The sequence below is a fragment of the Schistocerca piceifrons genome, chromosome X (assembly GCF_021461385.2).
Source record: "Schistocerca piceifrons isolate TAMUIC-IGC-003096 chromosome X, iqSchPice1.1, whole genome shotgun sequence".
Taxonomy (NCBI): domain Eukaryota; kingdom Metazoa; phylum Arthropoda; class Insecta; order Orthoptera; family Acrididae; genus Schistocerca; species Schistocerca piceifrons.
Window position 1 is genome coordinate 758,106,468 of NC_060149.1, and position 12,770 is coordinate 758,119,237.

General features: G+C 39.0%; 1 protein-coding gene across 1 annotated transcript in view; it reads left to right on the forward strand.

Annotated features, from left to right (window-relative positions):
- Positions 1–1,868: 1,868 nt before the first annotated feature.
- The window catches only part of LOC124721937 (heat shock 70 kDa protein 14-like), a 33,864-nt gene continuing 22,962 nt past the window's right edge, over positions 1,869–12,770 (forward strand). The window contains exons 1-2 of the mRNA XM_047247095.1: positions 1,869–1,889; positions 11,606–11,821. Of these exons, the coding sequence (XP_047103051.1) occupies positions 11,663–11,821 (159 nt within the window). The 5' untranslated portion in view covers positions 1,869–1,889; positions 11,606–11,662. The remainder of the gene's footprint in view (positions 1,890–11,605; positions 11,822–12,770) is intronic.

The following is a 12,770-nucleotide window of genomic DNA, read 5'->3' on the forward strand; positions in this document are numbered from 1 at the left end:
TATTTTTAGAAGAAACGAAAATTAAAAAAATTATGTTGGTCATTAAAATTTCCTGTACTGAGAAAGAAATAACATAATACCTTGCAACCTCCTCTGTTCTGCATCTACATACATACTCTGCAGGCCACCTAATGGTGCCCGACAGAGGGTAACTTGTATGAATGTTAGTCATTTTCTTTCCTGTTCCACTTGCAAACAGAGTGAGGGGAAAATGACTGTTCATATGCTACCATACGAGTCCTAATTTCTTTTTCATTGTCTGTGCAGTCCATATGTGATGCTATGTTGGTGGCAGTAGAATTGTTCTGCAGTTGGCTGCAGATGCTGATTCTCTAAGTTCTCTCAGTAGTGTTTCGGGAAAAGAATGCCAGCTTTCCTCCGGGGATTACCATGTGGGTTCACGAAGTATCTCTGCAATACTTTCATGTTGATTGAACCTACTGGTAACAAATCTACCGACACGCTTTTGAATTGCTTTGATGTCTTCCTCTAATCCATCCTGATGTGGATCCCAAACACTCTAGCAGTACTCAATAATGGGTCTCACAAGTGTTCTATACACTATTGCCTGCCCCCCTCCCGTTTCCAGGGAAGAGAATGTTTTTATCACTTATATGAATGATATTCCATAACAGAATATTTGTTTGTAACCTATATAAAATCAGGTCACAGATATCAGGATATTTAGACTCAAAACTAAAGAAAATCCACTTCCGAACAACACTGTCTTCCATGCTCATGTGCAGTCAGGTGTCTGCTTATATGAACATGGTCTCCTATATAACGGACTTGTAAGAACTTTACAGTTAGTTGACTAGTTTTTGAAGCGATTGTCTCTGAAGCTGGGCGTTTTGCATTGAAATGCAATTTTGACGTTATTTTTGAATAGACTCGTCATTGATTTTGAAGGATATTATTGCGTTTTACTTAATAACGTGTACACATTTTATGGAAGTTTTAATGCTGGTTGGAAGTCCATGTTCAAAAGAAATGGACTTGGCTGTCTTTTAATCTAGGTACCTTAAATATCCTGTTAAATCATTGGGTCTTATCAATTGGTATGAGCCTCTTATGGTGGCTGTGAACCAGCACACAATTAAGTTTTGCCATTTCATTTCCCCCCCTTTTTGTCATCTCTGCCTTTTGTGGTGCTACAATAAATGCAGAACACCATGTATTAAGAGATACAGTCTAAATGTGTGTATTTTTAAACAGTGGAGACATTGGGCCATAGTGTGTAGATGGAGGGGTGGGGGCGGGGCGGGGAGGAGAGAGAGAGAGAGAGAGAGAGAGAGAGAGAGAGATTGTCTACATCTGACAAAGGACTTAGTATTTTAGCTTACAGTGTCAAACAGTCTTCTTTCAGTGTGCCTGTTTGCCACCAAGCACCTCCCATATGTGGTGAGTAGTAATCTATCTTTTTGATATGTAATTATCAGTTCCCTTAATTCTACTATAGAGTTTTTTATTGGAACACATCAAAAACTGAGCAGTTGTTGTGGTGAAAAACTACTATAACAACCTTAACTGTTTGCTTTCCAAATTTTTAATAAAAGAAGGAAGACTGACTAGTGATACCATTATTCAATATGTGTGGGCCATTTAAACATAATACTTTCTTCTTATTGCAGGAAATGGAAGTTGGATCCAAATGATAGTCGGCGTGCTATGGCTAAATTGTACAATGCTGCAGAGCAGTGCAAACACATTTTGTCCACAATGAGTACAGCTCATTGTTTTATTGAGTCTTTGTGTGAAGGAACAGACTTTAGCTACAATGTTACAAGAGCACGATTTGAAAATTTGATTAGTGCAGCTGTGAAAATGTGTACTGCCCCCATAGAAGAAGCACTGAGCCAAGAGGTATCGATTGCAGAGACATAAACAAGGTGAGTCATCTGGTAGAGTTACTACCATTTTACAACATTACTCTTTCTCCATCCCTTCCCCAGTCCCTCATACCCTTCCATGCCCCCAACCCTCCCATTTACCATTCCCTTTTGCACTGTGTAACAATTCTGAGTCAGGTGTTTCTTCTTGTGATAATGCTCATGTTCTATTTCTTATTTTTTTTTTTATTTTATTATACTGTATTGCTCTTCTGTGTCAGTGATTCAAGGCTATGACCATAGCATCATACTTTCAGGTGAATTTTCAAGCTCTATGTCTACATATGTACTCGGCAAGCCATCTTATGGTGCATGACAGAAGGTACCTTGTACCAACACTAATCATTTCCTTTCCTGTCCACTTGCAAATAGAGCAAGGGAAAAAGCAACTGTCTATGTGCCTCCATATGAACTGTAATATCTCTTATCTTATTGTCATGGTCCTTAAGCAAAATGTACTACATTGATGGCAGTAGAATCATTCTTCAGTCAGCAGCAAATGCTGATTCTCTGACTTTTCTCAATAGTATTTCACAAAAAGAATGTGGTCTTCCCTCCAGGGATTTCCATTTCAGTTCACGAAGCACCTTAGTAATAATCATTTGTTGATCGAACCTACTGGTAACAAACCAAGCAGCCTGCCTGTGAATTGCTTCGATGCTTCCTTTTATGCGACCTGGTGGGGATCCCAAACACTCGAGCAGTACTCAAGAATGGGTTGTACTAGTATTCTATACTTGGTCTCCTTTATGGATGAACCACACATTCCACACGATATTAGGCAAGTGTACTAGTTTCTTTGGCTCTTCATTGTATGTCACAGATGCAAGGTGGTGGTGGTGGTGGTGGTGGTGGTGGTGGTGGTGATGATGATTTTACATTATTCTCCAGTTCTTTTCACTTACCTATGTTTCCTGTTAGGAAACACTGTGTGTGTGTGTGTGTGTGTGTGTGTGTGTGTGTGTGTGTGTGTGTGTGTGTGTGTGTGTGTGTGTAAATTCTCAAAATATGTGAATGCATAATGTTTGCCTAAAAGAACAGACACCACGGTGCAGAATCTGCAGCTATGAAAAATTATATGTAAATTGAAGGGGATAACTGCTGTCAGCTGCCGCAGGACGTTAAGTGGAATTGGTGGCGATGAGCGAAAATGTGTACTGGACCGAGACTCAAATCTGGGCTCTCCTGCATACTAGACAGGTGCAGTAACCACTGAACCATCCGGGACACAGTGTGAAATTTAAACTTCTGTGATTTCTCCAAATAAATGTAGGCAAATGCCAGAACGGTTCCCTTGAAAGGGATGTGGGCGATTTCGTTCCCGATACCTGCATACACTGAGCTCGTACTCTTCACTTCCTTGTCATTGGTGGGCTATAAGACCCTAATCTTCACTTCTTCTTTTATTTACCATGAGTATTGCTGTCTAGTGTATACCAGCAGCAAGTGCAAGGCAAATAAATGAGAATATTAGTTCATATGTCTTAGCTGCTTCAGTTCAATTGTCAAGATTTTCAACTCCGATTAGTCTGTCGCAAGCTGTGCTGCTGTATGTAAGAAAGCAAAATGAGTGAACTCTGGAAGCACTCAGTATTTTTAGATATGTTGGTCACAGAATATGGGAAGTAGGCAGAACTTAAGAGCTCTTTTTTTTTTTTATATAGTGCATTTTGCCTGGTCTCAAGTTGATTATGGTTGTGTGATGTCAGTATGCTCAGTCATTCTAGATGAAAACCTGTGAAGCAGTCAATCATGCGGAAATAGTGTTGGCCACCAAACCTTTTATGATCAGCTCCACTGTATGCTCTGAGGCTAGCAAACCACCTCTTGTAATTGCATAGCAGCTCATCATGGTGTGAGAAGATTATAAAGTTTCCTCAGTGCAGAAGACACAGGCACACCATATCGTCGGTCACCCATTGACAGAAAAACACACTGAATAACAATTTGTGAGCACGTATCGAGCCTTTGGAATACATAGAAGTCTGGGGAAGCTCATGGAGGCCAGACGGATTGAACATTAAAATGGTAAGTAGGTTATTAGTAAATGTTACTACATGTGACATAAGAGGGTGAACCTTCCATCTACTAGCCACAATTACAAGAATTGTGCAATTGAACATCTCACAGACAAAGTTGTAATTGCCGCATGTGCCTTTAGAGTTGTTACCAATGCAGAATGTAAAATTTATTAATCAAACTCTAGAACCTGACCTAATCCATTCCCTGGAATGATCTATTGCTGTGCAGGAAGGGGTCATTTCATCCAAGCACTTAATGCAACACGTAGAGCATTTCAGAGAAGGATGACGACATATGACAATGAATGTGAGTGCTGCAGTACCAAGTGCTACAGTGGCTCTGACTCTGGTGCGTGTAGCTTTTATTCTTTTGAGGTGGAGAGCCAGTCATCAGCATAAACCACCAATAATCCAGGTTTTAGTAGACTAGATCCATAGAGCATAAGAGAGAGTGAGAGTATAACTTTGTAGTGTGAATGTAGAGTAGGTGTAAATTTAGGATTAAGAGAAAAGGAAGCACTGGGACAAGCCATGAAGGTTTAAATTGCCAGAAGTGAAAACAAGTGCAAAAAGAAGACTTCTAAGCAAATAGCAATAAGCAGCTTAGTAAGAAAGATTTGATGCCGTATCTAACACGTCAGCAACTTGCTAGTTGTTTTGGGTATAAAATTTATTTGTAATTTGTACAAACAAGTAGTGTGATATGAAAATGGTGCGCGTGCGGGTGCGGGTGCGGGTGCGCGTGCGTGTGTGTAGGGGGGGGGGGGGGGGGGGGGGCTTGTAAAGTAGTATAACACAATATAGTTAGCCTTACTCAAATTCAAAGAAGCCATCGAGGCAACTATTTAATATCGGAAGAATTTTTTAATTAATATTATATTTAACTTTTCTTGCAATATAAGACACACAGATAAATAACATTTACACTACCAGAAAAAAACTTTAATAATGAATGTAAAGTACATTCTTTTTGAAGCATGCAGAAATTTTTTAGATCTTCACTAATTTGTCAGGTCCTTTCTCTCCTAAATTATTTCTTAATTTTGACCAAACAAGCCAGTAGGTGGAGAAGATCCTCTCAATGGATGCAGTGCTAGCAGGGCAAGAAAAGGGGCCTAATAAAGTAATTGTACGAATGGGTTACATTTTGAATAAGTTAATAATAGGAATTTTAATTGAACTATCGTCAATGTGAAAAATAGAAAAAACAATAAAACCCACAAAAACTAAATTTGACCCACTGGGTTGGATTTTTTTTTTTTTTTTTTTTTTTTTAAAATACCCAAGTTTATCTCAACTCTCATGTATGGCCATATTAGAGTAAATCTGAGCAGTGCATTGCCACAGCTATGAAAGCAGGCGAGCACGGGATGTTGTCACTGTAATAATTCAACAAGGCCAGTGCAGTGTTTTGATGTAGGTTAGCTTGTTGAAACAGTGAACTCAGCAGTGCTGCATATACTAATGCAGCAAAGGGCAAGGCAGTTGTCCAAACTGACAGTGGCAGTGGATTTTTTGGATACGTGACTGATAGTGCTGCATATGCATGAATGAATGGTGCACTGCTATTGACAATAAGTACAAGTAATTTTTGTAATGGATTTATTCTTAGTCTTGCAGCCGAATTGGGGCGACAGGGTTTTGCCAAATGAGGATACCACGTGGACCTGCCAATAAAAAGTCACTGGTTTGAGGCCACAGATGGACAACAGCTCTATACACTAAGTCCCTCCCCACAATTAGTCCCAATTTGCAGTGGACTACACCAGGTCATCTCCAGTAGCATGGCTGACCACTGCTCAGTGCAGCAGGTATCCACACTAGGCATCTTCACATGGTAGGCATCCCCTACTGTGACTCAGCTGGGTGTCAGCCGGGGCCACACAGCATCGTCAAGAACATGCTGCAAACGCTCGGGGCAAAAGCCGCATCAGTATTGGAATGTGAGCAGCCAGCACAGTGGAATTCAGTGGCCAGCTGGCCACTGATAGTCTATCGAGCAGCTGAGATGTCTCAATGTAAGAACTTGTTAGATTTGTAGCTGCCTTTCCCTGGAACCTCTCGGGCTCCCACCTCGCCTCCGTCGCCTGTTTGCACCGTGCTGGCTCATAGCCACTCCACCCTGCACCAGGGAACACTGTAGTTAGCACACTGGATTCATATTCAGAAGGACCAGAATTCAAATCGACATCAAGCCATTCACATTTAGGGTTGTCATAGTCCCTCCCTCTCCCCCTCTGAAATAGATATAACATTTGCTGGGATTGTTCGTTACAGAAAAGCTTGTCCTATTTCCTTCCTCATTTTGATCATATCTGTGCTTGTGTTCTCTCTCTCTAATTACAATGAACGGTACATTGCAATCTATTATCTTCCTTTTCCTTTCTTTGTGGTTTTTGAGGAGGACAATGAGTGCTATTGCATCAGTTGTCACTTTGATTCCATACTAAACTGCAAGCACAAGGTTTCATTTCATATCAGTGTGATTCAAAGGAAGAATTACACAGTAATTAAATTTCCAGAGATTTCCATGAATTTTGCCTTTAAGCAGGCAAAATATCTGCTTGCCATCTTCTTCCAGGGCAATGATGTGGAGCACATTTGGTAATGCACAATTCATCAGTTGTCATTTATAGAATCTATTTTTCACAAATTTTTAATCCTGAAAGTGGTTCTTCATGTCAGAAGGTGACACTGGCATTGACAGAGGCAGTCTGTCACTCCCTTGCCATTCCTAAAGCAGTTGACCTGATCTTAAACATATTTTATGTTGGCATCTTCTATACTGTTGCTGTTTTCCCCAATCTGTAAGACATGGTGTATACGACCCGGGACAACCGGGAGATCTGGGAAAAACCCGGGAATTTGTTCATCCGGGAGAAAACCAGGAAAAACCAGGGAATTTTTTAGAATTCTGGAAATTTTTCGTTGTTTTAGTTTCCAGTTAAATTTGTGTAACTTTGACTGGTAAGAACCAATACTCTAACAAAGGATATTAGTGTATCCCGCTACTCCAGAATCATACTGCAGCATTAAAACATGAACGAGAGAAAAAAATGAAAATAAAACTTAAATTGCAAAGGAAATGCGCCATATAAAATAACACAGTGCACGTACAAGCGTCTGTCAACAGCAAAATGTGTTAAAGGCTGTAGGAAGACTATGCAATGCTTCATAACAACGAATTGCCTGTGATGAGTGTGACGACACAACTGTTTAAATTTGATTCATTTAAGTAGTTACAAGCGGGCTCATGCACACGCGTATGAGTAATACCTTCTCCCGCTTCTGGCTACAGAAATGTGGCTGTTGGCTGTGCAACCAGCCACATGGGGTACCTGGAAAAATTTTACTGGCGCGCCCAAGCTGCCACATTCACGCGTGCGCGGCAGTCCTGGATCTAGTGGGGGGGGGGGGGGGGGGGCGCAAACAGTTGTATCTGAACCGGGCAACAATTGCGGGGGGAGAGGGCAGATTCATATTCTTGAGGGGGGAAAAACCTTCTTTTACAAAGCACGTCGGTCTGTCGATTGTTCATATGATTTTGAAATGCACATCTGCTGGTTTTTGGACATTACATTTTTGAACACATTCTAATTTGATTTTTGAATGCGTGCATAGTGTACGTGATATCTCTGCCAGGGGAATCCTCATCACATCTAGACATGAACTTTCCTCCAGACAAAACGGGACGGGGCTATACGAGCTGAGCGGAATAAAGCCAAACCGGTGAATGCCAACTGCTGCTTGTTTATGTGGTTGATTTGGTTTGCAAATGTTCAGCGTTGTTATAATTACTAGCGAAATCCATAGATTCAGATTACCAGAGTTGAAATAAATGGCTAACAGGAATAACAGGTAAGAAAGATTATGTATTATCTTCTCGGTGTATCCAGGAAAGTGAATTTTGACGGAAAATTTTTGGCCACATCGCTACATTAGACAGGGCCAGTTGTAGTCACGAGCTAGCAGCTGCTTAAGTTCCATTCTGGGAGTAGTGCGGAAAATGCATTGTACGAACACATACTAACACCTAACCAGAGAATAATCGCTGGATAACTAAACCAGTGATTGTGACAGGGTTAGTAAAGTTAAACGGAGAATGAGTTTTGACAGTAGTAGGAATAGTTACAGAGTTAATGATGACAAGATTGTTTGTTAGTACGAGGAAGGAGAAGAAATGGGGACATCACACAAATTATGGAAGAATATGACGATTCCAAATTCATACAAAAATTTTATTCTCGTGCATGAAACTGGAGCATATGAATGAAATTTGAAACTAGTTCCTAACATAAAGCTTTTTGATTGTAGCAGGAAAATAGATATTTTGTGCTGCTACTTCGTGAATTATATTGCTGTAATATAAAAATGATCATTATTGCCAAAACAGTCTTCCTTATTTGGTGTGTGTTACAATTGCTGCAGTATTGGAATGGCCTATTTCGTTTTATCCAGGAACCAGTGACAAAACAGATGTAGTTAGATTGAGAAACCACACCATTCTTGGGTACTATTTGTATTAACAGCTTTTTCAGTATTAGACGACATTTCGATTTATCATGTAGCAAAATGTAGCAAAATGTTTGACAAACTTTGATGAGGTAATAGCTCTTTCGCAGAAAGGAAAGCACACCATGTAAAGCTGTAGCAAGATTAGAGAGAAAAATCACTAGGACCTAAGGATTGAAGAAATGTGTACTGTCTTGCATGTCTCTTGTCTTTACTGGTTTTAGGTATCCTATATTTAATTTTATGTCGCACAGAAGAGCAAGTTATTAGCTAATAGGTAATAAAGAGTCCTGATTTTGTGAAGAGTTCTTGTTCTCCTGGTTACAAATAATCCCATCCAGTATTAATTGCATGTTTTTTAAAAATAAGAGGGGCAGAATGTCAAACCGGCTGACTGGGAGAAGGAGAGACACTACAGGAATTTTAATTTCCACAGTCCTGAAATAGTTTGATGGGATCCGTTACAAAATATACACCTTTGAGTTACACAGAGCGAAATACAGTGATGTGTGGTATAAGAACGTTGTTTGAAGAGGCGTGGCACTGCACTTCGGCACACTTAAGACCAAATAACATCTCTTACATTTCCTCTCAGATACATGTTTTATGTATCAGACTCTTCAGAAAGATGTGCGCTACAAAATGAACTTTTTTGAATTTTTTTTTTTTTTTTTTTTATGTGTGCAGAGCAGTCTGAGCTATAGTGGAGGGTCTCCACGTGACACGTGTTTACGTTTAGTGATTTTTGTGTTTCCTCTTCGTTTACTGCTCTCACGTCAAATGAAAAAAAGACATATTTCTGTGGTTGGGAGCTATCAAGTGAATTAAAATACATTCACATAATTTTGGTAGGCTAAAATGTGTTACTAGTTTCAGAATTTATTTTATTTCCACCTTTCTGACAGTCAAGCATTAATCACCTTGCAGAACAGTGTAGTTATTTTTGTCGGTTTTCTAAAGAAATTTGGCTTTTATTAAGCTTTCCTGCTGAGGCAGTAAATTTGACACGCAGTGTTTAATTCCACTCCATAGGCTAGTTTCAGCTGTTCACTGCATTTCAAGTGCACGATTCCATCTTCTAGCACGTACGGAATTATGCCATAATAAAGATCCAAACATGAGATAATACAGTACTGGTACACCAAGAAAATTTACATCCTGAAAACCACACTGAAAAGCTTAATATGAGGTTGAGGCCTACATCATTGGGAATCTGGACATGCGAATGTGCGCTTTAAGTCAAACTATGCTTTTTAGTATGGTTCACGAACTTCCGATGCTCTTGGTGTGTCCTCTGATGTCTTGTTTCTCTTATGACATAATGTAAGAAAGATCTTTTAATGTTTTACATGTACGAACATACGGGCTTCCTACGTCACCGTAGCTGTGCAAGCGTGGTGACGCCTCTTATCTGGTGCTCTCTGGCAACTGCTGAAATGAATCTATTTCTAACAGGTCGCAGGAAAATATTGAGAATTGCGGTTCGAAAAGCGATATTTTCAAAGTAAATTTCCTTTTACGCAAACGGAACTATGTGCAAGAATGTACAATGAATTTCTTAAATCGCAGAGTGTTTGCTCTCATTTAAAAAGCAACTCTTTGATGACGAGCCATTTAGAAGAATTTTGAGCCCAGAAGATCAGAGATTTATGTCGGTATTAAAAATTTTACTGGCGTATTTGTGTGATGTATCTTAAAGTGGAACATGCACTAAACAGATGAACATTATATGTGAAAGCTTAGCTTCTCCTGTAGCTTATTAATATTCGAGACAAATATTCTATGTGAAAGCTTTGCTTTTCGTGTAGCAACACTATGGATATTAACTTAAGCCATCAACTTTTCCTTTGGTGGAATTCGAATTTATACTTTCTTAATACAAAAATATGCAGCATACATGTTGCTGCCCATCAAAGATCTTCCCAGAACGTGTTTTTTCCCCCTGAGTTTCATTTTCTAAAGTGCTGAGAAATTCTATCCTGCTGTATAAAACCATATCCGTTCAAAGGATTGATAAGTTTTACAGTTCTGACGGAAAGTATAATGTCACTTAACAGGGAAAAAGTGTATTTCCACACGGGAGAAAATGTATTTTTCACTGGGAGATCCAGGAATTTTTTCTCCTTGTCCCCGTATACACCCTGTAAGAGATCTGTGTGTTCCATAATTGTTCTATTCCAATGTTATAAGACTTATTCCACTGTCTACAGTAGATACCCTGTGGAGAGTTTGCTGTGTGAATGCCATGACATGTATGAAAATGGTCATATGCACTGATGTACATCCAGCACACATTGACACTGATATAAAGGAAAATTGGCTGCTCTTTTGGCTAGGCCATGTACCTTTTGTAGCTCATACAGTATATTCTGTATATTGTGTCTTTTGTGATGTACGTAGATTGCTGAGCTTCATTTAGAAGGAAGATATCAACTCAAACTAACATTTATTTGTCTTGTAAAGTAGTTTTTTCTGTCAGATTTATACCTTTTGTGTTTATATTTTGAGATGTCTTACACATGAAGCTGTTCTCATCCTTATTGGTAACAGGTATAGTTAATTTGAAATAAATTTGTGATTGACTGTTCAGTGAGTCAAAATATGGGGAAGAGGCATCATACAATTGTTGTTCTTTGTTGCACTGCACATGCTTATTGTGATGCTGTCTCTAGAGAGCATGAGGATTTATAAGTGATACCATACTGCAAATTGTCTCGCATTGCTGCTGCTCCTCCATTGACTCACTTGTGAAACACAAAGCTGTTTCTGTCAAACAAAGTGTGCTACTTTACATATCATTTCACCTGGTGGCTGTGTGTGTGTGTGTGTGTGTGTGTGTGTGTGTGTGTGTGTGTGTGTGTGTGTGTTTTGCCTTCTACTTATGAAGCTGTGGCCAAAAGCTATAAGTGAGTGTCTTTTAATTGTGTTGTCTGCAACTTGTTGTTTCTTCTTCACAGTAAGTAGCAATCTGTCTTTTCCTACATTGCTGATATTCTTTTCTGGAGTTTCCATTGTTTGATTACACATTACTGAATTGTTTAAGAATTACTATATTGACCAGAGTAAGATTTATGTTACTAGTTACATAAGCTCCCTCTTGTATGTCTATTTAACTTTTCAGACCTTTCCTTATTTCTACTAATGTTATGAGTGTACTACAGAATTCTGAAATATTTCTTTTAGGTGCTCCTGTGCGGTGGATCTGCGAAAATCCCGATAATTCAGCAATCTGTCTCAGAAATGTTTCCCAATTCAGAGTTATTATGTAGTGTAAATCCCGATGAACTGATCGCCTTGGGTGCTGCAAAGCATGGTAGTTATCTGAAAGAACCATTTGACCCAGGTTGTGATCATCTATCATATGATATCCCAGTTGTAACAAAATCAATTTTTATGAAGGTAAGGAACTCAGTTAGTGTAGTTCTGATTTAGTCCTATATCATCACATGATCTCCTTGTGAAGATCAGCAGTTAGGAACTTCTTGAGTGGCTTTGAATGGTTGGTGTGCGTAAATACTTTTATTATTATTATTATTTCTTTACTTTCTCAGACGTTAAGTCTGGTTAAAAATGGGACGTGACGCGGACCTTGATCAAGCGTCACTTCCTTTTAACTGTACGGTATATGTTATATTGCATTTAGGAGCTTTCGCGTAATTGAACATGTATCAATAATTACGGATTTCTGTAATTGTATATATAAGTTTGGATGTAGCTGTATTGTATTGATGTAATGGTGGATATTGTGTGGTATGACTCCTGTAGTTGATAGTATAATTGGTATGATGTCAACTTCATTCTGATGCCACATGTCCTTGACTTCCTCAGCCAGTTGGATGTATTTTTCAATTTTTTCTCCTGTTTTCTTTTGTATATTTGTTGTATTGGGTATGGATATTTCGATTAGTTGTGTTAATTTCTTCTTTTTATTGGTGAGTATGATGTCAGGTTTGTTATGTGGTGTTGTTTTATCTGTTGTAATGGTTCTGTTCCAGTATAATTTGTATTCATCATTCTCCAGTACATTTTGTGGTGCATACTTGTATGTGGGAACGTGTTGTTTTATAAGTTTATGTTGTAAGGCAAGCTGTTGATGTATTATTTTTGCTACATTGTCATGTCTTCTGGGGTATTCTGTATTTGCTAGTATTGTACATCCACTTGTGATGTGATCTACTGTTTCTATTTGTTGTTTGCAAAGTCTGCATTTATCTGTTGTGGTATTGGGATCTTTAATAATATGCTTGCTGGAATATCTGGTATTTATTGTTTGATCCTGTATTGCAATCATGAATCCTTCCGTCTCACTGTATATATTGCCTTTTCTTAGCCGTGTGTTGGATGCGTC